Genomic DNA, 25,487 nt, shown 5'->3' with positions numbered 1-25,487 from the left:
ACACTTGGCCGTTTAATTTCTTTAGCTTTCTTTAATTAGCTTCGTTCAGGTCAGTAACTTTTCCGCCATTCGCAGTTATTTCATGCTCCTTTTATGTACCATTTATTAGGACTTACTGCCAGAGATAGTTTTAAAGCAGTATACAGAACGGACGAGAAGTTATTACGTTTTGCGGCAAGTTGTAAAAACGGTCTTACTTATTTTTGCTACATTAAAATGAAAATTATTTTTATTCAGAAGATTTTCTCATCGCACCTCCTGCCAAAGGAGCAAAGCTCATCCCCACTTCTTAGATACATGCAGACGCGGCGTTAGGCGTGGGCGACTTGGGCAACCGCCTACGACCTCGCGTTCGGAGGGGCCTCGCGGCTCAAATAAGTATATCTCGGACACAACGATTAAATGTTCGTTATTTATTGCGCCACTAGAGGGCCTCGCTAAATATACCTTGCCCTCATAAAACTTTGGTCTTGCCCCGCCACTGGATACATGTCGCACCAAGAAGAAGCGGGCATCTCGCTTGTCGGATATTCTATCTATCATATTATTGCATTGTCATCCGATTTACATATGTATGCAAAATTTCAGCTTAATCAGAAATCGGGAAGTGGGTCAAAAGCTTTCAAAATTCGACCCAATCTAATACATACTAACAGTGCACGTTAAATAAAAGCTTGTAATTTAAAATTTAAATTAAATTTTGTAGAAAACTCACCCGACTAGGCTCCCAGGCTCCCATAACTATAAAGAGTACGCAACACAATTTAAACTTACCGTCACACACCATGACCATAGACAGACTGTATGTCCTTTTAATAAGGTTTAAGGTAGCTCAGCTGAGGAGGATGGTATAAAACTACAGCTCGAGGGAAATCGGACCGTTGCCTAATTAAAATCCTTGATTAAATGAATTCTTCGTGAAGTATGTCGTGATACCTTGCCCCAGTTTAATTCGAAATGCAAAGAATATTGAAAGTATACGTTAATTTTTAGTACCAGAATTTTGAGTAACATTTTTTAGATGAATCACAAGATTATTCCACAAATTAGAACTTGGAACACTTAGGAAACAGTGTGCAATCATTGAGATGAGTAGAAGCCTTACGCCAAAAGATTTTTGAAGGGAAAATACAACCATTTTTACTTTCAATATGCAGTATATACAGTAGAATGCCTCAGGGTTCTGTTTTTGGCCCCGTGCTTTACATATTTGTACACAATCAACTTGCTACCTTATCTCAATTACTGGTTCAGTAAATTGAATTTTTCTGATGATACCAAGTTGTTTTCTAAAATATTTCTAACAAGAGCCATTAAATAAAATGGCTCTTGTTAGAAAGGTTATCTGTATTAAAAAATTACTCTTAAGCATGTCCATTACACCTTCTTATTACATTAGTTGAGATACTTGCCAATGCAATCATAAAATAGACTTCCCATTTCCGTCTATTCAACAAAGCCAAATTATGGTACTTAAGTCACAAATCCGATCAATGTATGACAACGCTTTATAAATTCAAATCGCTGAGTGCACTCCGCCGTACAAAATTATGCACCTAATATCTAGGGGCCAATTCTGATTTAGCAATTTGTTAAGGGTTTCATCCTGTTTTGACACGACTTTCAATAAGTACGCACCAATCAGCAGCAGCCGCAAATGTTTATCTTATTTTGATTAATGCTCACGGTCAAGGTCGTGTCAAAACAAGATGAAAACCGTATCTTCTTTTTTATCTTGTCTTCTTCCCGTTACACGAGGTCTGCTTTCCTAATCTTGAGGTGCCACTTTGGCCCACAGGCCCAACTCCGGACATTCATCAGCCAGGTAGTTAATGGCCTGCCCTTACCTTCCTTTGCTGCATCCATGGAAAGGCACTTTTTTTATACTACGTCGTTTTTAGGCTACGTACGCCAAGCCTATGTACGCCTGCAACTCCAGAAGAGTTACATGCGCGTTACCGATTCTAACACCCCTCCCCTCGTTGAGCACTGGCAACCTTACTCACCGGCAGGAACACAATACTATGAGTAGGGTCTAGTGATATTTGGCTGCGGTTTTCTATAAGTTACTCCCCCAGTTGGGCTCTGCTCTAGATCTGGAATGATATACGCTGTGCTGTGCCCTACCATACAAAGCGAGATGACATTCACAATGTATGGGCATTCTTGGGCTCTCTTGTGGACGTAGTTTAAGGACGTACCCGAGTCGTTTGTTCATTTGTGATAAATACATAAATAAATGCCCTTACAAGGATTCGAATCAAAAACCTCCTGCTTCTTAGGAAAGGTCACTACTGACTATGCTAGGAGCCCGTAAATCTCCCCCAAAAAACGATACGAGGTCCGGGCACTCCTTCACAACGTGATTTTCGGGTCTACGCATCACATGTCCGAAGCACCTCAGTCGGGATTAATGGAAGATGAAAACCTTACAAAATTTTGAAAACAGAATCGGCCTTCTTATCTTGAGAATATGCTCTATTTTTAGTCTAGAGAATATGCTCGATAGTCTGAATTATAGGATGTGAAGTTAGGTTTGACAGGGTGAGAACAACGCTGGAATTTGCATATTCTTGCCGCATATTTTTAAACCGACGTCAAAATTTCGAAGAGAGAGCTTCTCTTCTTATAACTTATATGGCTTGACTAGCAAATATTACATTTGCCAGTCAAGCCATATAAGTTGGTGTTTGGCCAAGCCATATAAGGGTGTTGTAGGTTTGGATCCTTTTAAGGGCTTCCCGATTTCTCGAGTCCGAGAGAGAGTTTGTTTGAAACCTAAATGTAAAATTTAAAGATATCGAAAAAACTCTTAAATATTACAGGTAGACCTATAGTTGTACGGGAATTTTCTTCATCACTTAGGTGGGTGGCTAGCTAAACTGTGGAATGAACTGTCGCCTGCAGTGTTCCGGACCAATACAAGCTTCAAACTTTTGCTTAAATTCCAGCAACGCAATTGCAACCGCTCATCCTCAGCAGCAGGTGTCCATGGGCCACGTTAATTGCTTACCATCAAGTGATTCGTCTGTTCGTTTGAATTTGAATCATAATATAAAAGCCAGTGTTGCAAGCTGTACAATCATCTGCTGAGATAACTGACGCCCCGTGCATAAAAATTTGTTTGTACATGTTGCACTACATACATAGATTATTGTTTTGTTCTCACTAAACAGTGGTCTTTCACTTATGTAAACTTCACCATGGCGTCGTGGACCAAACTAGAGATTTAGTTGTGAACTCGGCTCGTGTGTGGCCTTTGTCACTGGATGCCTGCTTTACAAGTTATACTAGGGCAATAGTTTAGGGGCTGGTATAATATTATAGGACTTTATTACACAAATTGACTAAGTCCCACAGTAAGCTCAATAAGGCTTGTGTTGAGGATACTTAGACAACGATATATATAATATATAAATATTTTATAAATACTTAAATAGATAGAAAACACCCATGACTCAGGAACAAATATTCATGCTCATCACACGAATAAATGCCCTTACCAGGATTTGAACCCGGGACCATCAGCTTCGTAGGCAGGGTCACTACCCACTAGGCCAAACCGGTCGTCAAAACGTCGTGGTATAAGTGGGGACGAATATGCATTTTAAGATACGATATAAAGATAAAAAGATAGAGATAGTTTATTATTCAAGTAGGCATATTACAATGCTCTTATGAACGTCAAATAAAACTATGCCGGCTCTAACCCTACACCTTTGACCTGAGAAGATTTAAATCCCCCCTCAATTGGAGCAGGCACGATATAGGAGGCAAACGAGGAGACGGATCACCTGATGGTAAGCGATTACCGCCGCCCATGGACACCTGCAACACCAGAGGGGTTGTAAGTGCGTTGCCGGCCTAAAAGATGCCAGTACTCTCTTGAAGGTTAGATTAGAAGGTCGTATTGTTTAGTTGTGCGTGCCTAATTCTTGAGATTTGTTGGGAATAACTGCCTAGCGGACCCCATGCTACCATGACCCCCGGTAAAATGCCAGGAAGATAATTATGATACTTGTGTTAAATTTATAATAGGGATAATGACACACATTTTGAACCCGCCATCGCTTATAACCTGCTCCTGAAACTTAACTATCCAGACTGAAGTTTGGGTGTCTCGGTTATTATTGGGCTTCTGTGGAGGACAAATTCTGTGGTCACCGCGTACTAACGAAGCTGGCTTACTGTTCACTACAAACAAATTACCTACTACGCAAATACGTAAATAACTAATAGTACATTACTGCAGAGGTCGTGAAGTAAGGGATTGCAGGACGAGATTGCAGTAGACGGCCGAGACGTAGACGAGGACGGAAAAGCGAGTGTTGCAATCCCTGTTCCGGCCAAGCATTGTATAGTGATTTACTCAAACAATATAAGAAAATATTATAATTAAAATAACTACTAAGTAATCAAGTAAATAAGTTTATTAGGAAAAAAAATATACATCTTTTTTTCTCACACTAATTAATGTTTAAAGTAATATTCGGACCATTTTTAAAAGTGAAATGTATGGTTTTTCTCGGCACATTAATAAAAATGTAATTTAAAAAAAAATGTTATAAAAGCTATTCGAACACCATGCTTAACCGCTTATAAATATAGTGCCTAAGATTTTGTTTGTATTTTTAGGGTTCCGTAGCCAAATGGCAAAAAACGGAACCCTTATAGATTCGTCATGTCCGTCTGTCTGTCCGATTCTGTCACAGCCACTTTTTTCCGAAACTATAAAAGCTATACTGTTCAAACTTGGTAAGTAGATGTATTCTATGAACCGCATTATGATGTTCACACAAAAATAGAAAAAAAACAATAAATTTTGGGGGTTCCCCATACTTAGAACTGAAACTCAAAAAATCTTTTTTCATCAAACTCATACGTGTGGGGTATCTATGGATAGGTCTTTAAAAATGATATTGAGGTTTCTAATATCATTTTTTTCTAAACTGAAAAGTTTGCGCGAGAGACACTTAAAAATGTGAAAAAAAAAAAAAAAAAAAAAAAAAAAAAAAGTGGTAAAAAGTGTGTCCCCCCCCCCCCCCGTAACTTCTAAAATAACAGAATGAAAAATCTAAAAAAAATATATGATATACATTGCCATGCAAACTTCCACCGAAAATTGGTTCGAACGAGATCTAGTAAGTAGTTTTTTTTTAATACGTCATAAAAATTAAAAAAAATTTTTTTTTTCATCAAACCCATACGTGTGGGGTATTTATGGATAGGTCTTCAAAAATGATATTTAGGTTTCTAATATCATTTTTTTCTAAACTGAATAGTTTGCGCGAGAGACACTTCCAAAGTGAAAAAATGTGTGTCCCCCCCCCTGTAACTTCTAAAATAACAGAATGAAAAATCTAAAAAAAATATATGATATACATTGCCATGCAAACTTCCACCGAAAATTGGTTCGAACGAGATCTAGTAAGTAGTTTTTTTTTAATACGTCATAAAAATTAAAAAAAAAAATTTTTTTCATCAAACCCATACGTGTGGGGTATCTATGGATAGGTCTTCAAAAATGATATTTAGGTTTCTAATATCATTTTTTTCTAAACTGAATAGTTTGCGCGAGAGACACTTCCAAAGTGAAAAAATGTGTGTCCCCCCCCCTGTAACTTCTAAAATAACAGAATGAAAAATCTAAAAAAAATATATGATATACATTACCATGCAAACTTCCACCGAAAATTGGTTTGAACGAGATCTAGTGAATAGTTTTTTTTTAATACGTCAATAAATTAAAAAAAAATTTTTTCCATCAAACCCATACGTGTGGGGTATCTATGGATAGGTCTTCAAAAATGATATTTAGGTTCCTAACATCATTTTTTTCTAAACTGAATAGTTTGCGCGAGAGACAGTTCCAAAGTGGTAAAATGTGTGTCCAAAGTGGTAAAATGTTGAACAAGATCTAGCAAGTAGATTTTTTTTTAATACGTCTTAAATGGTACGGAACCCTTCATGCGCGAGTCCGACTCGCACTTGGCTGCTTTTTTTTTAATGTCGCAAGTATGCTTGCAGAGAGAGTGGTCGTTGACTGTAAGTATGTAATATTTCCTTTTTCAGTCTAATTTTAGCGAGGAAATTTAAAAAGTTAGAGCAGCGGACAATAATGTACGTTTCATACTAACTCCCTACATTACTTCTTGGCCTAGGTAAAGAAGTAAAGTAAGGAGCCATAAATGAGCAACTTCATGTGTTCATTTCGTGATATTAACGCATACAATTTCGGAGTATGTTTGAGAAAATAAATATTATAGGAATAATTATATTATAAATAAATAAATAAATATTATAGGACATTATTACACAAATTGACTAAGTCCCACAGTAAGCTCAATAAGGCTTGTATTGAGGGTACTTAGACAACGATATATATAATATATAAATATTTATAAATACTTAAATACATAGAAAACACCCATGACTCAGGAACAAATATCCATGCTCATCACACGAATAAATGCCCTTACCAGGATTTGAACCCGGGACCATCAGCTTCGTAGGCAGGGTCACTACCCACTAGGCCAAACCGGTCGCCACCAATTATGAAACGTGTGAACTCTTTTGTAGCTATTATAGCAGATGACCATCGTCAGCAATGCAGTCGGCAGTAATGTCGCACTGCATTACTGCCGATTGCATTATTAAAATTATTAAAATTTTTGCCTTTGAAAAATAAATGAAAAAAAAAATTCTGAATAAATTTCAATAAACAAAATTATTACTTTGGTAATCCGCGAAAAGATAACGTCCTAGCCAATCAGTGCCAAGTTTGTACTTACTTGCGTATTTTTACATGCAATGCCTACCTACCTTCCCACCGCACAAATAAATATGCAAATAAATATAACAACCCACCACCAAAAGTACAAAACTCGACACGTGTTTCGCCTCTCTACAAGGCATCCTCAGGAGATGCTCGAGATGTTGACGGTCTGACGACCGACAACTGAATAATTGAATGATGATTCAACTATTCTGAATGAAGTCAATTTTGTTTGAATTAGTATGGATTTCCGCAATGTAACGCCTGATTCTATTCATTATTAGGAAACTTAACTAAATCGACGTTGCTGTCCGGATTTTTGATGTTTGCTGCAGAAATGCTGTCGGCAGTAATGCGCGCCGCAATACTGCAGCAGTAATGCTGGTGCAGTCTGAATCAGAACGATACCTATAATTTAAAAGAAGTATGTGTTCAAAATGATATTCGTTGTCTTGTATTTGTCCCCAAAACGTACTGGAATTGGAATAATATCTACATTATTAGAAAGACATCCAATAGCACTCGAGTTTTTTTTTGAAGAGAATAATATAAGCGTGACAGAGTAGTCACAAATAAGTCAACTAAAATAGATAAGTTTGAACCATGTAAGGGATTAGATAGGTACGCAACGAAAGACATTTGAATTTATTTCTTGATACAAATAAAATCAAATAGTGACTACTTATACAAAATTTGGCAATGAAAAGAATTTGGAACCATTACATTGATGAATGTTACTTAACTTTTTGTCAAACCTTAGATAGAAAGATGACAATGGGAGACTGAATTCGTAAAACTTGCTACTTATGGAAAGGACCGGGACTTTTTGTTGGACCCTCTGAACGATGTTATGCAACATGTGAGCTGTTTGCAAGAAAAGCCTTTTATTATTTTTCATCACACTTAATTGCTTCTAACGGTAATATTGTATGCCAGCATACTGACATGTACTGAGCTATATTATGCCCATGGGCGTAAAATTTTTTGTTTTAATTTCATTCAATTTAATTTGTTCAAGTAAACATTATGCCCGGGCATATTGGGCATACTTAGATATAAATTATTATTGGTGTATGTTTATAAATATTTCCTCTGATTAATTTAATAGCCGTTTGAAATACTTTTACACAATCGTGGCTAATAACGGATATGCCTTTGCCTTCGATGCCTAACCTGGTAACCATCAGAAATGACAATATGGTGGACGAATGTTTGAAATGTTCAAACTAGAGGATTATTAATTGTTCGTAAATTCTTGTTTACCGCCTTTAATAAACAATGTACCATATAATTTCTGCTAGACGCCCCTGTGCAACAATTTTTTTTTTTTGCAAAAATGTGTATAGTAAGTTAAGTACAGTTTGTTGTTTTTACCCTATTTCCTAATGGAAGAGCGGGGTCTCCCGACACAAGTATTGTTATACTTAATGGGAGATTCCAGCCCTTTATGTTATGTGTATTATAAGGTAAACCAAATAAACTATTTTGTATTTTGTATTTGTATTTTTTGTGTATTTTTAGGATGTTGCTGTTCTTAAAAAATCTTAAATTATCTTAAGTTAAACGAAATACTATGTAAAATTATTATCATTTTTGTATGATCAATATATTTTACAATTAAAATTACTAGCGATTTGTTGCATAACATCATCCAAACCCAATCCTTCCCAAGTGTCGACCTGCAACGGCCCTTACCCTAAAAAGGGTTCCCTGCTCAATTGGTTCTGCACAATTCAACGTTTACATCTTTAAATATAGTAATATACAACCAATGGAGCGCCACTAATCCCATTTAGATTCCATTCTAACCACAATATAAATAAACGAACGGTCGTGGGTTCAAACCCCGGCTCTTACCAATTACTTTTTCGAAACTTATGTACGAAAAATCATTTGATATTTACCAGTCGCTTTTCGGTGAAGGAAAACATCGTGAGGAAACCGGACTAATCCCAACAAGGCCTAAATAGTACCCTCAGGGTTGAAAAATCAGATGCCAGTCGCTTTTGTAAAAACTAGTGCCTACGCCAATTCTCGGGATTAGTTGCCAAGCGAACCCCAGGCTCCCATGAGCCGTGGCAAAAATGTCAGAACAATGCCAGGAAGAAGAAAAACGGAAATAATTTAATTTTTGGTACAAGCACCACACCACCACCACATAATATGTACCACCTTTATAACTGGTTTGTGATATGCAATAAACAATTCAATTCAATTCAATTCAATTCAAGCTTTTATTGCTGACTGTACGTTTCTTACCACAGGCAACTAATACTCATCAAGACAATTCTAAAACCCCCAAACACAATTAGGTGGCGTTGTTTCATCACAGAGTTCTTATGGCCATCTCCTGTCTCCATCATCAGATCAGCTCGATGGTACCATAATTTTGCATTGTCACCCGACTTACATTATGTATGCAAATTTTCACACACTACACTACACTGTGTGGGTAGTACCGTCGAAATGGATATGGTTAGGAAATGAGGGCTACCGGTTTTTTCTCACCAGTTGGCGCCACTGGTGGTCCAGAAAAACAACTCTCAAAATATGTATTAATACACGAAAGTATTTTACCATCTGAATAAGCCATTTTTAACCCTGTTTAATTTTGCATATATCTTAGTTGGCATTTAAACTAGTAACATGTATTGAACCATATCTAATGTTAAGGATAATCAAAAATGGAAAAAGATTTACCACAATTTATGAGTAAGGAGTGAAAATTCGCGTTAAAAAAGCTTGTAACCCCCAAAAATACTATATATTTGACATTTTGAAAGAACTATTAGCGCCCCTAGTGGCAAAACGCGTAAGTCTTCATTAGGATTAGGATATATAGGATGGGGTTGAATAATCAGAATAAATAAAAGATACAGAACAAAATATTATAATCACAGATTCATTAAGTCGCTTGGGGTGATGTCCTAAAAACAAATCATTTAATTAAAAGTCAATATTTGTAACGGCACTGAAAAGAGGAAGAACTACGAGTAAATAAACAGTGCACTTCACAATCACAAAGATATGTTGGTTAGTAAGGCAGTGTCTTACCTGAGCGAATAACTCGCGAACGCGAAGCGGCGCGGCGCGATTGAATTCAATCCTTTGATACCTATGGAAGTGTCCTCCGTGGGCGGTCTCTGAATGCCGTTAGGCTGCCGCGCCGCGCCGAGTCGCGTTCGCGAGTCATCGCCCACGTAAGCCGCGCTGTTATGTTATTATCGTCGGTTACGGACTGTTTAAAGGCTTGGCTGCATGACGCTGATTTATATTACGTTAAGTTCAATTCAATTCAATTCAAATCTTTCAATACGGTATAAAATACATGTCAAAAACACACAAAATAAAAATAAAAAGTAAGGATAAATATACTAAGTATATAAACTAAACTAACGAATTAACTTCTGTTAAAAAAATACTGCGCTACTATATATAATATACGAGTATTTAACGCTACAATTTAATGAAATCGGTATTTTAACCCATCCGTTACATTATGGAGAAACTTACGCGCATATCATCAAGTATCAAAATCACAAGTAAAACTGCAAAAAAAAACATTTGTCTACATTACGTGTGGCTCCTGTTGAAACTCCTCATTACGGAGCGAAAATTGTCAAACAATCTTCGACTTAAAAACATGAGTTACCCCTTTTAATTGTATAAGTTATATCTGTGACTCGCAAAAGTTTAGTTATTAATGGCCCCCAGCAAGCTCGGTACCCCTAGTGTAAATTTTATCGACATCATAACGTGACGAACGCGTTTGCGTTAAGTCTCATTTTGTATAGGATTTTTAGTTTCCAAAACGTCCCGCTTTGCGCGCTCTTTCTAAATCCAATACAAAATGAGACTAAACGCAAACGCGTACGTCACGTTTCGAAATCGAATTTATTTATACTAGGGGTACGGTTCTCCATACAAACGTAGTTACGCTCCCATTTCAAAACGACTAGCTAGATTGCTCTGAAACTTTATACTCATAATAGAATATGGTATATCTAGTCCTGTTATAATTTTATGTAGCTTCACATACCATAGTTACAAAAATACAATGTACAAAGGGGAGTGGTCCGAGGAATTGTTCGGATTAATCCCTGCCGCTTCTTTTCGCCATCGACCTGCGCGACAACAGTCATTTCCATCGTCACCACTCTGGTGTTGCAGGTGTCCATGGACGGCGGTAATCGCTTACCATCAGGTGATCCGTCTGCTCGTTTGCCTCCTGTATCATAAAAGAAATATAGCCAATTTAAGTTTTTCATAGAAAAATTGTTTTTGCTCTTGTATGTATGTACAAAGTTTTATTACAATCCAACGCGTAGTTTTAAAATGAGAACTTAAAACTCGGTTTGCATGGGAAGATGAAATTCGGCAAGCTCGGCCGAATTTCATCTTCCCGATTCTAAGAATGAGTTACGATAACGATAAGTTCTGGTTTAGATAAGTTCTCATTTAGATATCGTTTGTATGTCGTTTAATTGACAGAAGCAGCTCGATTCGGGCAACCAATGTCACTTTGACGTTAGAAATATCGTAGATAGATTTATTGGGATCCCAACGAAATCGAAATAAACGTCAATTTTGATAAAATGTTTAGTTATTGATCTTTTAAAGATCTTAAACGTGTCTTAAGTATTACCAATAATTGAACAATAACCAATAACTTACCCAAAATATTTGGCCCAAAACGATAATTTCTTGATATCTAGTTGCATATTATTTACTTTAGGAATTGGATCATGTATAGAACGACAGTTGTAGAGGAAATTCACTCCAGAAGTATAACCAACTAAGCTTAGGAATAAAAATATTGACAGTTGGTGTAGCTGAAACAAACTGAAGTTGTATCAAATTACTTTGACACTCTTGTGGGTAAAATGTTATTTTCTCACCAGTTTTTGAAGAATAAAAAAAACCTTTACGAACTGGTGTGGTGAAAATAATTATGGGTTTAGATTACTTTAGAACTGTCTAAAAATTTCTTACCATTTTAAGAATGTCTGTCCGGAAATCTATATTCATACTGACTACATAGATTGTGATAAAAAAAACAAATATACTTTAATTAGTTACATTTTTTTATTCATGTTTGTAGATGTAGACAAAAGTACTTAAATTGAATACCACTAAATATGAAATTGATTTGTCACGGAATTAATTGAAACAAATGAACGGAATTGATATTTTGAACTGAAATATTTCAGATTTTAAAGGATATATACGGCCCGATTCGAACTTTAAGATAGCTCAAGTATTAGGTCTAGATGTGACGTTTCTTGAAGCAAAAGCGTCGCTTTTGGCACTGATATTTCATTTGTCATTTGACGTACCTATCAAGTTCGAATCGGGCCGTTTGTCTTTTAGTCTATTCGGCTTTACAAAGATTATGCAAGTGGCTTCAAAACCCGACTTCCTTAAGGATGACCCACGTTAGAACAGCCCGGGCGCGGGACGAGGCTTGCAACACTTCTTTTTCTATGACAGGTGATCGGTGATCACGTGATGCTTTATATAGAAAACTGAAGTGTCGGACGCCCCGGCCCGGGCCTACTTTATGCCATTTCTGTCCTCTTATATACCCATATCTGACCTATTCGGTATAGATGAAATGCCTTATCATACCTTTTCTATAAGGCCGGCGCCCCACTGCTGCGCACGCTACATCCACGGCCCACGTTTTAATACAAACCGTGGGCAAGCCCACGAAATTTTGTATAGGAACGTGGGTCGTGTACATAGCGTGCGCTGCAGTGGGGCGCCGGCCTAATGATAGGCCAGACTCGGAACCACTATAGAACCATGTCATAATGACTTCTACGACAGTGCTTATTGAGTGATGCATGTCATGTATAGAGTAGTTAAAGCGACAAGGTTCTATAGTGGCCTAGGATTCAAATTGGTTGACTGTACACCTGTAAAAGTAGTATTCAGTGGAACTATTTTGTAATATGCAATTGTACAGTCACGTCTGAAAATATTGATACAGACAAAGTGCCAAAAATATGTATACACTACCCTAATGTATGGGCCATAAGATCGTGTATACATATTTTTGGCACTTCGATCGTGTCGATGTTTTCAGACGTGACTGTACCTACCTTTTAATATTTGTATGTATATGTATTTATATATCTTTTTTATCTATATTTGTATATGATATATTGTTTTTGTTTTGTGTTTATTATGTGCTAGACTTCTTTTATTGCATCTGGAACACCTACTGACATGACATAAATTTATTTAATTCCGCTACCTAAAGGTTGCCTGGAAGAGATCGCTTTTTAGCGATAAGACCGCCTGTTGTTTACCTTTTCTTAATGTGTTGTATTATTTGTATTGTTTCTGTATTGAGGTGTGCAATAAAGAGTATTTGTATTTGTCTACTATTGTTACCAGAATTAACATATACGCAATAAATCATTCATTCATTTATCCATTCGTCCATTCATTCATTCAATCATACATTCATTCATTCATGAGATGTTTTTTTTTATACTACGTCGGTGGCAAACAAGCATACGGCCTGCCTGATGGTAAGCAGTCTCCGTAGCCTATGTACACCTGCAACTCCAGAGGAGTTACATGCGCGTTGCCGACCCTAACCCCACCCCCCTCGTTGAGCTCTGGCAACCTTACTCACCGGCAGGAACACAACACTATGAGTAGGGTCAAGTGTTATTTGGCTGCGGTTTTCTGTAAGGTGGAGGTACTTCCCCAGTTGGGCTCTAGATGTGCGCCTATCACCAAAATGATCGTCAAGGTCGTGTCAAATCCAGTTCAAACCCATTACCATTTCTTTAATCTAAATTGGGCTCCAGTATATTTATAAGACCTCGCTCTTTCATACCACTTCACCCCTAGTCTTACATATACACCTACATCTGACCTTAATAGGTATATATTCCATGCCTTGAATACCTTTCCCTTGATGAAATAAACTAGGGATAGGGAGTCTATTACTTGAGGTTAATTTATGGGGCCAATTAATAGCGGCCTTGTATTGTGAATAAGGCCTTCCACTAAAGGGTCGGCGTGATTTAGTTTTTTATATCGTATACTAGTATTAATTAATTAGGAGTGTTTTCGATCTTAAAATACCAGTTTATTATGTATGTATATATATACTTTATTTTACATAGAAATAAAAACACGAGAAACACAGAGTAAATTAAATACAACAAAGGCGAGCGTATCCCTGTATGGGATCTCTTCCAGTATATTTTGTCTCATTTCTACTAAGTAAGTAAGTAAGTAAATATTCTTTATTGTGCACCATACATTTAAAAATAGACAGGAAATGAAAAAACACGTAAAAGTTAGGTAACAACAGGCGGTCTTATCGCTAAGAAGCGATCTCTTCCAGACAACCTTTGGGTAGCAGGAAACTATGAACTTACAACATTGAACGGGTAGTGCCGATATACATATAATTCAACAAAATGAAGACGCAAACAATATAATACATACCTACATACTAATATAAGATGTATGTATCTTTTTTTTACTACGTTGGTGGCAAACAAGCATACGGTCCGTCTGATGGTAAGCAGTCTCCGTAGCCTATGTACGCCTGCAACTCCAGAGGAGTTACATACGCGTTACATACCGACCCTAACACCCCTCCCTCCCCTCGTTGAGCTCTGGCAACCTTACTCACCGGCAGGAACACAACACTATGAGTGGGGTCTAGTAGTGTTATTCGGCGACGGTTTTCTATAAGGTGGAGGTACTTCCCCAGTTGGGCTCTGCTCTAGATCTGGAATGACATCCGCTGTGCTGTGCCCTACCACACAATGCGAGATAACATTCACAATGCCCATACCTCCCTTGTGGACGTAGTTTGACTTTGAACACGTACCCGGGTCCAATATAACTGTTTTGTTACCTCTTTTCGCTTAAACCGCTTAATCGATTTAAATTAAAGGCAAAGACATATAGTAGGTACCAAAATATTGAATTTACATCACCTATTCGAAAATGGCCTTTTTCCCTGCCAGGCAACATCAAAGTAGCACTTTTCTGTTCTGCGATAATTTTTTTGCGCACTATTTTTTAGCTTAAATAATATTTTGAAACATAATAATTTCCTCATAGGTGATGTGAAAAGCAGTGTGTCACAAGGTAGTAAAATTATTCCCAACTTGGACGTTATCAAGTACCTAAATCCCTCACTACGCTCAGATTTTTTTAAGAATCCCTCTCTAGTCTCTGGATCCTATAACAGAATCCTTTGCTTCGTTTAGGATTCAATATACGCCCTCGCCGTAATTATGTCATTTTGCCTCCCTGTGACACAATCTACTTTTTAAAGGATAAAGGCATGTGTTGTTCACGCGGGAGTTATGAATAGTGAAAAAAAAGCTAGGTATAACTCTCGAGGGAGTTTATTGTTTGTTGTTGTGTGCCTTCGATGCCTAACCTAACAATATGGCGGACGACTGTTTGAAATTTCACCGTATATATGAATTCATTCGCTTAAAATTTAGTTATTTCTCCCCAAGTATGATGAAAAACATTGTGTGTAACTCCAAGGGTAAGAATATTGCAAACTCGAGTCTTTAATGCAATCCAGCCTGCGGCTGTCGAGCATCTAAAGACCTCATTTGCAAAATTTCACTTACCTCTTGTTGCACAATGTACTATTTTTTCAGTAAATTATATTTAGAAGGTTTGCCTATTTTCCTGTTAAAAACATCGTAGCCCGCGCACACATTAACACAAATAAACCCAAAACTCCAAGTTTTCACCTACCCGTTTTAAAATAACAAAGAAAATATCCCATTGTACGCATCCATATTTCATGAGGCGATCCGGGAACAGATGGTGGGAGTATGCGCTTCATTGAGTCGGGTTACTGCTTTTCTCTGTGAGGGCTGTTACACCTGTGGAAATATAAAGGTAACGTGTAGGAATGGAAACGGATTTTGAAACTCGGACCTAACATATTAACTAGGAAATTAATACCGGGATTCCGGAATCCCGAAATGCTGGATTTGTCTAGAGAAGGATCGGAACGATTTTTACGATATTTTAATACAAGTTTTAATAATATAGCGGTGATATATATAGTCTGTCAAGCCATTTCCGTCAGTAGAACAAAGCGAAAAATTTAAAAAATGTAGGCGCGAAGGGTAATTGTCACAAAGAAAATTTAAATTTCGCGCCTTTTCTACTGACAAACTGATTTGGCCGGCTGTAAATGTCAGGATAAGTATTTATTCATTGTTTTTTCCATTTTGGGTGGCTGCCGTTCCTCAACCCGCCAACGGAGAGGCAGCCGACGTTCACGCGAGTTCAGTACATATCGCCCTTTGCCAATTTACGAATTATAGCCCGGGATTTTATTGGTTTTGTAAATTAAAAATGTATAGGATGACGGAAAAAAAATTGATGCTGACTGTACATAACTACACATAGTTGAAACTTTTTTAATTTTTTTCTATAGTATTTATAAATAATATTAATAAGGTACATTGGGGTAAATTCGAAAGCGGAATAGTTTTGAGAATGGCAATTATCTATAAAACCAGAACCACTTCATACTTTTACATTTCTCATGCTCTGAAACTAGGTTGTTGTTGTTCTAAGAAGTGTGCAGAAAATGATACGTTTCTGCACTAGAGCATTATCCTTTCCCAGTTGGTTTTATTATTTTATACTGTTACTTCTATTGACAATGGCTACATTTAAAAAATTACATGTCCTGGGACAGAATTGTTAGGTACTTTCTATTAAACCCCTAAGGGGGCGAAAATGGGCTTAACATGTTTTAAAGAACTTCTACGTGGACGTTCCTACTGACAACAATTTCAAAAATGTATCAAAATTTCTGGGCAACATTTGAAAGGTACTTACTTACTCCGTTGGCTCAGCGGCCCCCAAATGAGACTTGGCCTCCGACACAAGACAGCGCCACTTTTCTCGGTCCTGTGCGACCTCCCGCCAATACACACAAAAAAGAAAAAAAAAGGTAGGTACACTCCACAGGTACACTCAGTAAAACTATTAGCTTAGCACACCAACATAAAATAGTACATTACGATACAAGTGCGAAAAATAGGAAATTCGAAACGTGTGGCGATAAATTAAAACACGACCAAAGGGAGTGTTTTAAATCGACACGAGTTGCGAATTACCTATTCGCACATGTATCGTACAATGTTTTACAGTACATATGGCCCTTTAAATGTTTGACACAGTAACGTAATATGCTAATTTGTGCACTAGTGCGGTAAAGTAGCACCATATGTACTGTAATGTAATATACAATGCCAAATCTGTACACAAAAACACAACAAAGTATTTCCTCGTACCAACCCTACCACACCTCCAATTTTATAACATCAGATTATAACCCTAATATTTACAAAACGTCAAAATTCCCATACAAAAATTAATCTCATACGCCCTTTTGGTACTCCAGTAGAGAAGGGTCGAGCGTTTCAGTTTATTTATTCCCGTTAATTTGATCGAAATCACAGCTCAGAATAGCCCCCTTTAAATCTTATTGCTTTGAACGGATTGCGCAGGTAAAATTTTGGGTTTGGCTGGAATTTGGTAGTGTTGGAGTTGGTTTCATTTATTTACATCTGCGATGGCATATGTAGACGAAGCTGTTGGTATTTTACAAGCTTTTATTTAACTTGCCCTGTTAGTATGTATGGGACAAATCTTGCAAGTTAAATTTGACCCACTTCCCGGTTTCCGATAAAGCTGAAAATTTGCATACATGTGTAAGTTGAGTGACAATGCAATATTTTGGTACCATCAAGCTGATCTGATGATGGAGACAGGAGGTAGCCACAGGAACTCGGTGATAAAACAACGCAGCCTAATTGTGTTTGGGGTTTTTAGAATTGTCTCGATGAGTATTAGTTGCCTGTGGAAAAAAGTACAGTCAGCGATAAAAGCTTGTACCAAAAATGAAATTTTTGCCAAAAACTAATTTTACAAGCTTTTATTTAACTTGTCTTAATATATAAATATTTATAAATGTATGTTATTTTGTTAGTGTCAAATCTTGGAAGGTATTTTGACCCTTTTCCCGATTTCCGATTGAGATGAAAACTTGTATACATATGTAAGTTGGGTGACAATGCAATATTATGGTACCTTCGAGCTGGTCTGATCATCAGATCATACACGGCCCGATTCGAACTTTAAGATACGTTAAAGATTAGGTCTAGATACGATATTGATCGGATATGCCAGTGTCAAAAGTGACGTTTCAAACAAAAACGTTACTTTTGACACTGACATATCCGATTTATATCATATCGAAAACTACAACTATACTAACTACACTTTATTGTGTAAAAATAAATAAATAAATAAACTAGGTTTAATATTTGTCGGATCTTTAAGTTAGATTCGGGCCGATAGAGCACACAGTTGGTTTAGAATAGAATAGAATATCATTTATTTCAGTATAAGTACACAGTTTATACAATACATATAGAGAAAGAAAGAGAAAAAATGACTTATAACTAACTTGTACACTGTATATAATTATACAGTGTACAAGTTAGTTATGCTTGGTCTAGTAGTAAACATTTAAGTTTTTTAGCGAATATTGAGTCGCTTTCAGTCAATTTAATGTGATTAGGATTATGTGATAGGTGTACAAGTTAGTTATAACTAACTTGTACACTGTATATAATTATACTGAAAAAGGTTTACGTACGGTCGAGGAAATTGATTCTTTAGCAATTTGCGGTTCAAGTTATTTTTGTTGTACATACTTATGCTAAGATGTGTCCAATGTAAATTGAACCGTAAACTGCTAAAGAATCAATTTCCTCGATTGTACATCAGTCATTTAATTTCTGTGCTTCGTACATTGTAATTAGCGTTTTCTAATGATCCCAATTTTATTGTAAGTTTGACGAGTAACGTTAAAATTGATTATGTATCAAAGGCATTGAAAAAAAAACGAAAACAAAAAAGTTTCGTTTATTACTTTTAGTAAAATAAAGAGGTTAACTACTACTAATTACTCAATACTCAATACTCAATACATTTATTGCACATAATGGTTAAATACAGGTGGTAATCTTAATTCTATGTTCTCACATTATGTACCCTGTTGGGCGCAGCAAATATGGAGAAAGGCACTATGTAATCGAATATTATTTTATATACATTAACTATATATATTTTTAAAACTTATCATTTAAAAAATCATTTAAGTAGTAATAATTTTTAGAAATCAGTAGCTCTTTTAGTTTTCTAATAAAGGTAGTCTCAGATTTTTCGTCTTTCAAACTTTCTGGTAATGAATTATAAATTTTTATGGACATTACAAGAGGTCCAGCCGAGTGCAGCTTAAGCCGTGAGGATGGCAATTGTAATTTATTTATTTTACTTAAACAGAATTAAGTGATCCCACTAAACGCTAGATTAACCACACAACTTTACGATCATCAAACCAAATATATTTTATCAATTTTCTCCTTACAAAATGATAAATCATATACAATTTTGACCATTTATAACCCATATTACACAGACATTAAGGTTCATAATACCTAATTTTCTGGCATGTATCATTGGAAATATATGAGGAATTACTATGTCGTAATTAAATTTGTTTGAGCCTTTTAGTTGTAAAAACTTTGAGGTTCGTCCCATGGCGACTGAGGTCGGTTTGTTTGTTCGGCATGTGAGCAGACAGAGTGGTCAGAAATATGTAGACATTAAGGGCGTCCGCTAGCTGTTAGGGTTAACGAAAAGTAGTATCCGTTCAGTTCAGTTTCTTTATTGGTAAAAAATATTTTACAGGTCACACAGGTACATTTGAAATTATGCTAGTTATACATAATTCTAGATAGAAATTAACAGGTGAAAGTTTACGGTTCCTTAATTTAAAAATAATCGTGCAATAGTTATTACAATATATTTTTTAAATTATCTCCTTCATAAAATCATCGACAGAATAACATGCTTGGTCTAGTAGTAAACATTTAAGTTTTTTAGCGAATATTGAGTCGCTTTCAGTCAATTTAATGTCATTAGGATTTTTTTTGTATATTTTGGGCCCAATAACCCTGAGTGACTTTCGGACCTTCGCGAGTCGTTGAATAGGAGCGACTAGTACGGGCAATCTGCGGCTATTTACATCGCGGGTACAGGTTTTTAAGTATAAAAAAGTATAATGGCTCCTCTACACGATGGCCCAGCGCTGAACCAGCGAGATGGCCATGCGATCCTCTATACGATGGCCCCGCGCGGTTGAGAGCACCCACTATGGAATAGGCCACGTGTAGATGCGTACGCACCATCTCTGGCCCATTACCTTTGATGTGCGGGCAAAAACCGACACCATGGCCATCCCATCGCCATCTCGCTGCGCCATTAACCATTAGCCCACTTCCCTCTTTACACGCTGGCCCATCATAGTGGGCCAGTATGTTGGCCCATCTTGTTTAGCTGTAGCTTGTATAATTATTCTTCTGTAGCAGACTTTATCGTAGTGTATGCGACTGTTATACTTAATTAAAGGCATTAAATACAGGTAGGTTAGTGAAACTAGCTTGAAGCAAGTATCATAAAACATCACACGAGTGTTTTAATACTTTTAATGCCTACTTACGGACAGTCACATACACTGAATAATCTACACATATGCTAGTAGCTAAATATTTCATAACAGTAACAAATCACGCTGAAATTTCAAAATCTGATTGAACCTGTAGGTTGTCTATTAGCTTCAATCATCGTATTATTCATTAACGCGGAACTCGTTTTTGGAATGCATTTAACTCGTTTAGTTACATTTTAGCGATCTAATCAGACTGTTAAACTTGAATTAATTCATTCAATTCATAGCATAGTAATGTACATCACACGCACTTCAAGCCCATTCCGCTGAAAAGTCTGAAAACAACATTAACATCCAGAATCGTGTTAGCACCGCCGATAAAATTACCCCTAATCGGGGTAAACTACCCCTGATCGGGGTAAACTACCCGATAGTATAAGGATTGGATTATTGAAGGTAATTTATAGTTGGGGTAATTTTATGAAGAGTTTGTTGAGGGTTTGTGAATTATTTCGTTATTATTAGATAAGCGGTTTTCGTGAATGTTTTAATAAAACACGGCTTGGTTAGTTCAAGTAAATAACTTTGGGGTTCTCGAATTTTTATAGTATGTAGGTGGCAAATAGACAAGAAAACAGACTGCCTTGTGGTAAACGGTTAACGTAGTCTTTGGACAAGTGCAACTCCATGCTTATCTAACTTTCTTCCTAGCACATCATTTAAGAGTTATATTTAATAGCTAACTGTAATTAACAAAAATCAAAATTCATTTATTGTCAGGCAACGAAGGCTCAAAGGATTTTATAATTGTGTCTTAAAAACTAAAAATCATTTTGGCGACACAACAGTTATTATTGCGTCACATATTCTGGCGTAGGATCCATACAGAAGTCCGCGCTAGCAATGGCTAAGTACTCTAAGGGATCTTAAAGTCCGCTTGGCAACCTAACCCAAAAATTGGCACGGAAATGTCAGATGGCGCTTGGCAATCATTTTAGTATAGGTATATAAACTATAGTTTTTACGATACCTAGCAACTGCGAGCGATTCAAATAAGAATTTAGACCTCAAAGGGATTATCGCTTTCTAACATAAACTGTATTTAACTGTGTATGCGTGTATCCCTAATCCGGATCAAACCGGAATGCTCCAGTTTCAACTAAACAATCTGGACATTTGGGCATTACCCTATTTAGAGCTTGCGTCATTGAAGGAATTGTATTCCTATTTCGACTGTTGGCTATGTGCAAAGTAGTAGGAGAAATACAAGCTTTGGCCAAAAAGTAGACAGTATTTACCTACATTACTAAAGTCAATTTGGAGAAAACTGTGTGTAAGGGATGGCCGTTTAAAAACTTGCAACGTAATTGAACAGTTTAAAAAATCTCAGGTCAATAAATTCGTTTACATAATTTTCGGTACTTCATCCGCGTTACTTTTGTGTAGCGTTTTCGCTTCACCGGTTAACCGAAATAACCTTATTTCACTTCACTTTACAGTTGAACACACAAACCGGATCAATCGTACGAATAGTCCATCAATCTGTATCCAATCACTTTTAAAAAGTAACATATACTATATCAAATCCATTAACATACAACCTTTTCAAACTGAGAATAGGAAAACGCGTTTAATTCTGAACATTACGGTCCAAAGAATAAAGATTGAAGGTAAAAAATGTTTAAGTTAATTGAAACGTTTAAGTGATGAATTTGCTTTGTACTTTTCAATTAAAGAGAATGTGTAAAACGCCTTTGTTCTGCGAAACGCTTTTAGAAATGGACTCGGTAATGTGATAATGCTTTTTAGAGGTCCCTTGGAAAATAAAAATATTGTTCGGATCCTACTTAAGTAGATAATTTATCATGTCTATCGTAGCAATGCGTCTAAGCATCTTTCCTAAAGGTTTTCTTCGAATGCCACGAGCGATGTTATTGTCAATTTCTTTGATAAAATGAGTTCAGATTGATTGAAAATATTAATCGCGTAATTCTTTCGTTTAATCCACCCTAAATACTAATCAAGAGAATCAGCAAATTGAAACGGTGTAAGATATATTTTGACTAAAGAAAATTAATAATAATTAGTAATAATAATAATTAATTAATTGCTTGTAAAAATACGCAAGTAAGTATAACGGGTTAGCACTGATTGACTAGCACGTTATTTTCTCGCGGATTAGCAAAGTAATATTTCTTGCATTAGCATGGATTTCCGCAAAGTAACGCCTGATTCTATTAATTATATTTTGACTAACTGACTGAGTAAAAATACTACAAGAAATAACTGAGTATGTGATGAAAAAAACTTTGTTACCAAATAAAACATTTATTTACATAAATTAATAGTTTAAAAAACACTAGAAAAACACGCTTCCGTGTTCAAAGTCCATTACGTGACCTTTCACATAAGTGCAAACACGACTATGATACGATATTCCATCATGCAATGCCAGTGCCTATCTTCCGGCTTCATCATCAGAACTTGAAACCTAATCGTGGTCAAAGTTCATTACAAGACTTTTCTAACTTGATTTTTAATGATTATTTTTATAATTCTATGGCGACTGACTGACTTTTTTCCTAATTTTTTTTCCTAATTTTTCTAAATCTCTAACTATTTATGCTAATGTTTTAATTTCAATTTTGTTATTTTTCAATGCTTAGATTTGACACATTATATTTGCACGCTTGCTTGCAAGCAAAATACACATTGTACCTGAATAGTCCTAACACCTTATGTTACTGTATTTTTGCAAATAAATAAATGATTGATTGATTGAAATGATTGATAACAAATCCAAACACAGCTATGATACGATGTTCCATCACGAAGTTCCAGTTCATAACTTCCGGCTCCACCATCGGATCAGTTCGACAGTACCATATTATTGTATTGTCATCAGAAGTACATACAGCTGTCAATTTTCATGACGCTACGATCCTTGGAAGATGGTTAAATTAGTTACCTTAGATTCCATTATATAGTTAGTTAGTACAGCACAGCAGTGGAAAGCGCCCAAATTTTGAAACGTAACAAAAATAAGAGCCTCGGTAGTGAGTACCATTTTGTAGCATTTGGCGTCGAAACTCTAGATCAATGGAGTCCCAGCGCGCAGAATTTTTTTCAGAAATCGCAAAGCGTCTGGTTGACGTAACTGGCGACCGAAGAGCTGGCGGCTTCCTCGCACAACGTATCAGCATTGTGATACAACGAGGAAATGCCGCCGACATCTTTGGTCTGCCTCAAGGGCCTATTTTAGATTTAAGCTAGTTATAGTAATCCTCTGTATATATCCATTATGTATATCTTTATTGTAAATAAACAGCACTGTTATGTGACTAAATATTTTATTATCAGTCGGGATTGATTTTTACTGTCAATTATTTATGGCGTTACTGTACGTCTTACGTGTAGTATTCAAAATTTCGTACAGTGATGTGATGTTCATTATATTCTGTTTTAAATCGAATTCTATTGGGCGAATCGAATACCATTTCTTCTTTTTTATCCGACACAAGATCAGACGAATCGACGGAGCCACACCTTTCTGTTCTGTCGTCAGAATAGTAGGTATTTAGTTTTAAGTTTTTGGAATTTATATGTAGTCTGTAAGATAATATGGGTCTTTGTTCATAACATATCTTTGAACAATTTTCATATGCATCGACAGTATTTACCTAAATATGTCGAACCCTACATATGTCGGTGATAGCTACGATTCGTTTTCTAATTAATATATTTCCTTGTTACAGCCCAACGCTCAACTCCTGACAACACGACAGTCCAACAAAGCTTAGCTCTGACGATTTCTCGAGAGGAGCTTGGTGGTGAACTGAAATGCTCTGTGTCTTCGGATGCTTTGGACGAACCGATCGTGAAACGAGTCAAGCTTGATGTTCGAGGTAAGTTACATAAGAATATTTTTAAGTCTAAAGGATCCTTCAAATTCTTATTAGGTTTTATTAATATAAATAAAAATAATTATTATAGGGCATTATTACACAAATTGACCAAGTCCCACAGTAAGCTCAAAACTCATATACCTTTTCAGAGATAAATTTAGTGCATGTAAAAAAGATTCGTGGGAAGCTGCTTATGATTAGCATACGTGGAGGGATAGGAGGGAGTCATTTTAGATTCATTTTTTTGTTTCAATTGCGTTAAGTCAATAGGTATATGTAAGTCCTTTGGGTCCAAAGACAAGGGCTTCACAACACTCCACTCAAACTTTATCCAGTATTATATAGCCAAAAATAAGATCAAAAATTAATATAAGTTTTCGACTGTCTTAAAAAGTTATAAAACGTGGTATGCGCATTTGCTATTCCGTCAAATAATCATGACCAATGAGAGGTTTATCTAGTTACCTATCTACTAAAAAAAGGCTGGTCGACTTCAATGGTGACCGAAGAGCTGGCAGCTTCCGCATGCAGCGTGTTACTATCGCAATACAGCGGGGAAATGATGCCAGCATCCTCGACACCATGCCAAATGGGCCCTAGTTTTATATGTATTTTAGTTCTATTTAGTCTCAGTTTAAATTTAGTTTTCTTTCATAAATAAGTTTATATTTATCGTTAATCAGGATCATATCAAATTGAACTAGATTGGTTGCAACAGAATCCAGCCCCAAATTTGCTCACACATCACTAATCTCACTCCCGACTTCGTACCTAAATCACCCGCTAGTTCCTAATAGGTATTAGCTGAATTAAACGAGTTTTTCCTTATCCGTATAATTGCGACCATTAATAACCCCGTATCTCTCTTAATGAAAATTTATTCCGTTGCTAAATTAAACTGGAAAAAGTCGAGGTTAAGGAGGAGTTGTGTCATATCTACGTCATAACGTCTTGGAATAAAATATTTCTATTATAATACATCATTTTTCATCCGACCGCGATTATCTCCCCGAAATTAATTTAAAACATCTCTCTTTGTGGAGCTCTGCGAAGAATATATTTCAAATTTTTAAGTTCCAACTTTAACAATTTATGCAATGCATCAACTGTCAGTACTTAGTATTTAAGACACTTCATACCCTAATCACCACCTCACCTGTATTTAAAAATTCAAAGTATACTTTACTAATGACAGTACAGTAAAGGCAATAATATTCGTTAAAAGTTTTGGAGAAAGATTTCATCATCATCATCATCCTGC

At 36.3% G+C, this 25,487-nt stretch overlaps 1 protein-coding gene and 1 long non-coding RNA gene across 19 annotated transcripts in view; one reads left to right on the top strand and one right to left on the bottom strand.

Annotated features, from left to right (window-relative positions):
* Positions 1-25,487, top strand: part of LOC133531155 (hemicentin-2) — a 782,365-nt gene that overhangs the window by 635,707 nt on the left and 121,171 nt on the right. For all 17 annotated transcript variants that reach the window (XR_009801479.1, XR_009801478.1, XR_009801476.1 and 14 more), the window contains exon 6: positions 24,077-24,226. Coding sequence is in view for 9 of the 17 variants with exons in the window: in XM_061869289.1 (XP_061725273.1) it covers positions 24,077-24,226 (150 nt within the window). In the remaining 8 variants the exon portion in view is untranslated. The remainder of the gene's footprint in view (positions 1-24,076; positions 24,227-25,487) is intronic.
* On the bottom strand, positions 9,650-11,848 carry LOC133531158 (uncharacterized). 2 transcript variants are annotated; one of them, XR_009801482.1, is made up of 4 exons: positions 11,768-11,848; positions 11,450-11,607; positions 10,289-10,323; positions 9,650-9,702 (listed from the first exon to the last, which is right to left on the bottom strand). It is a non-coding gene; the product is annotated as an uncharacterized LOC133531158 (long non-coding RNA). The 2 variants fall into 2 exon arrangements; XR_009801483.1 differs by having other exon boundaries at positions 11,450-11,617; positions 11,768-11,782.

Source organism: Cydia pomonella, chromosome 24, assembly GCF_033807575.1.
Source record: "Cydia pomonella isolate Wapato2018A chromosome 24, ilCydPomo1, whole genome shotgun sequence".
In the NCBI taxonomy this organism is placed as follows: domain Eukaryota; kingdom Metazoa; phylum Arthropoda; class Insecta; order Lepidoptera; family Tortricidae; genus Cydia; species Cydia pomonella.
This window is presented reverse-complemented; position numbering and strand designations above follow the sequence as displayed.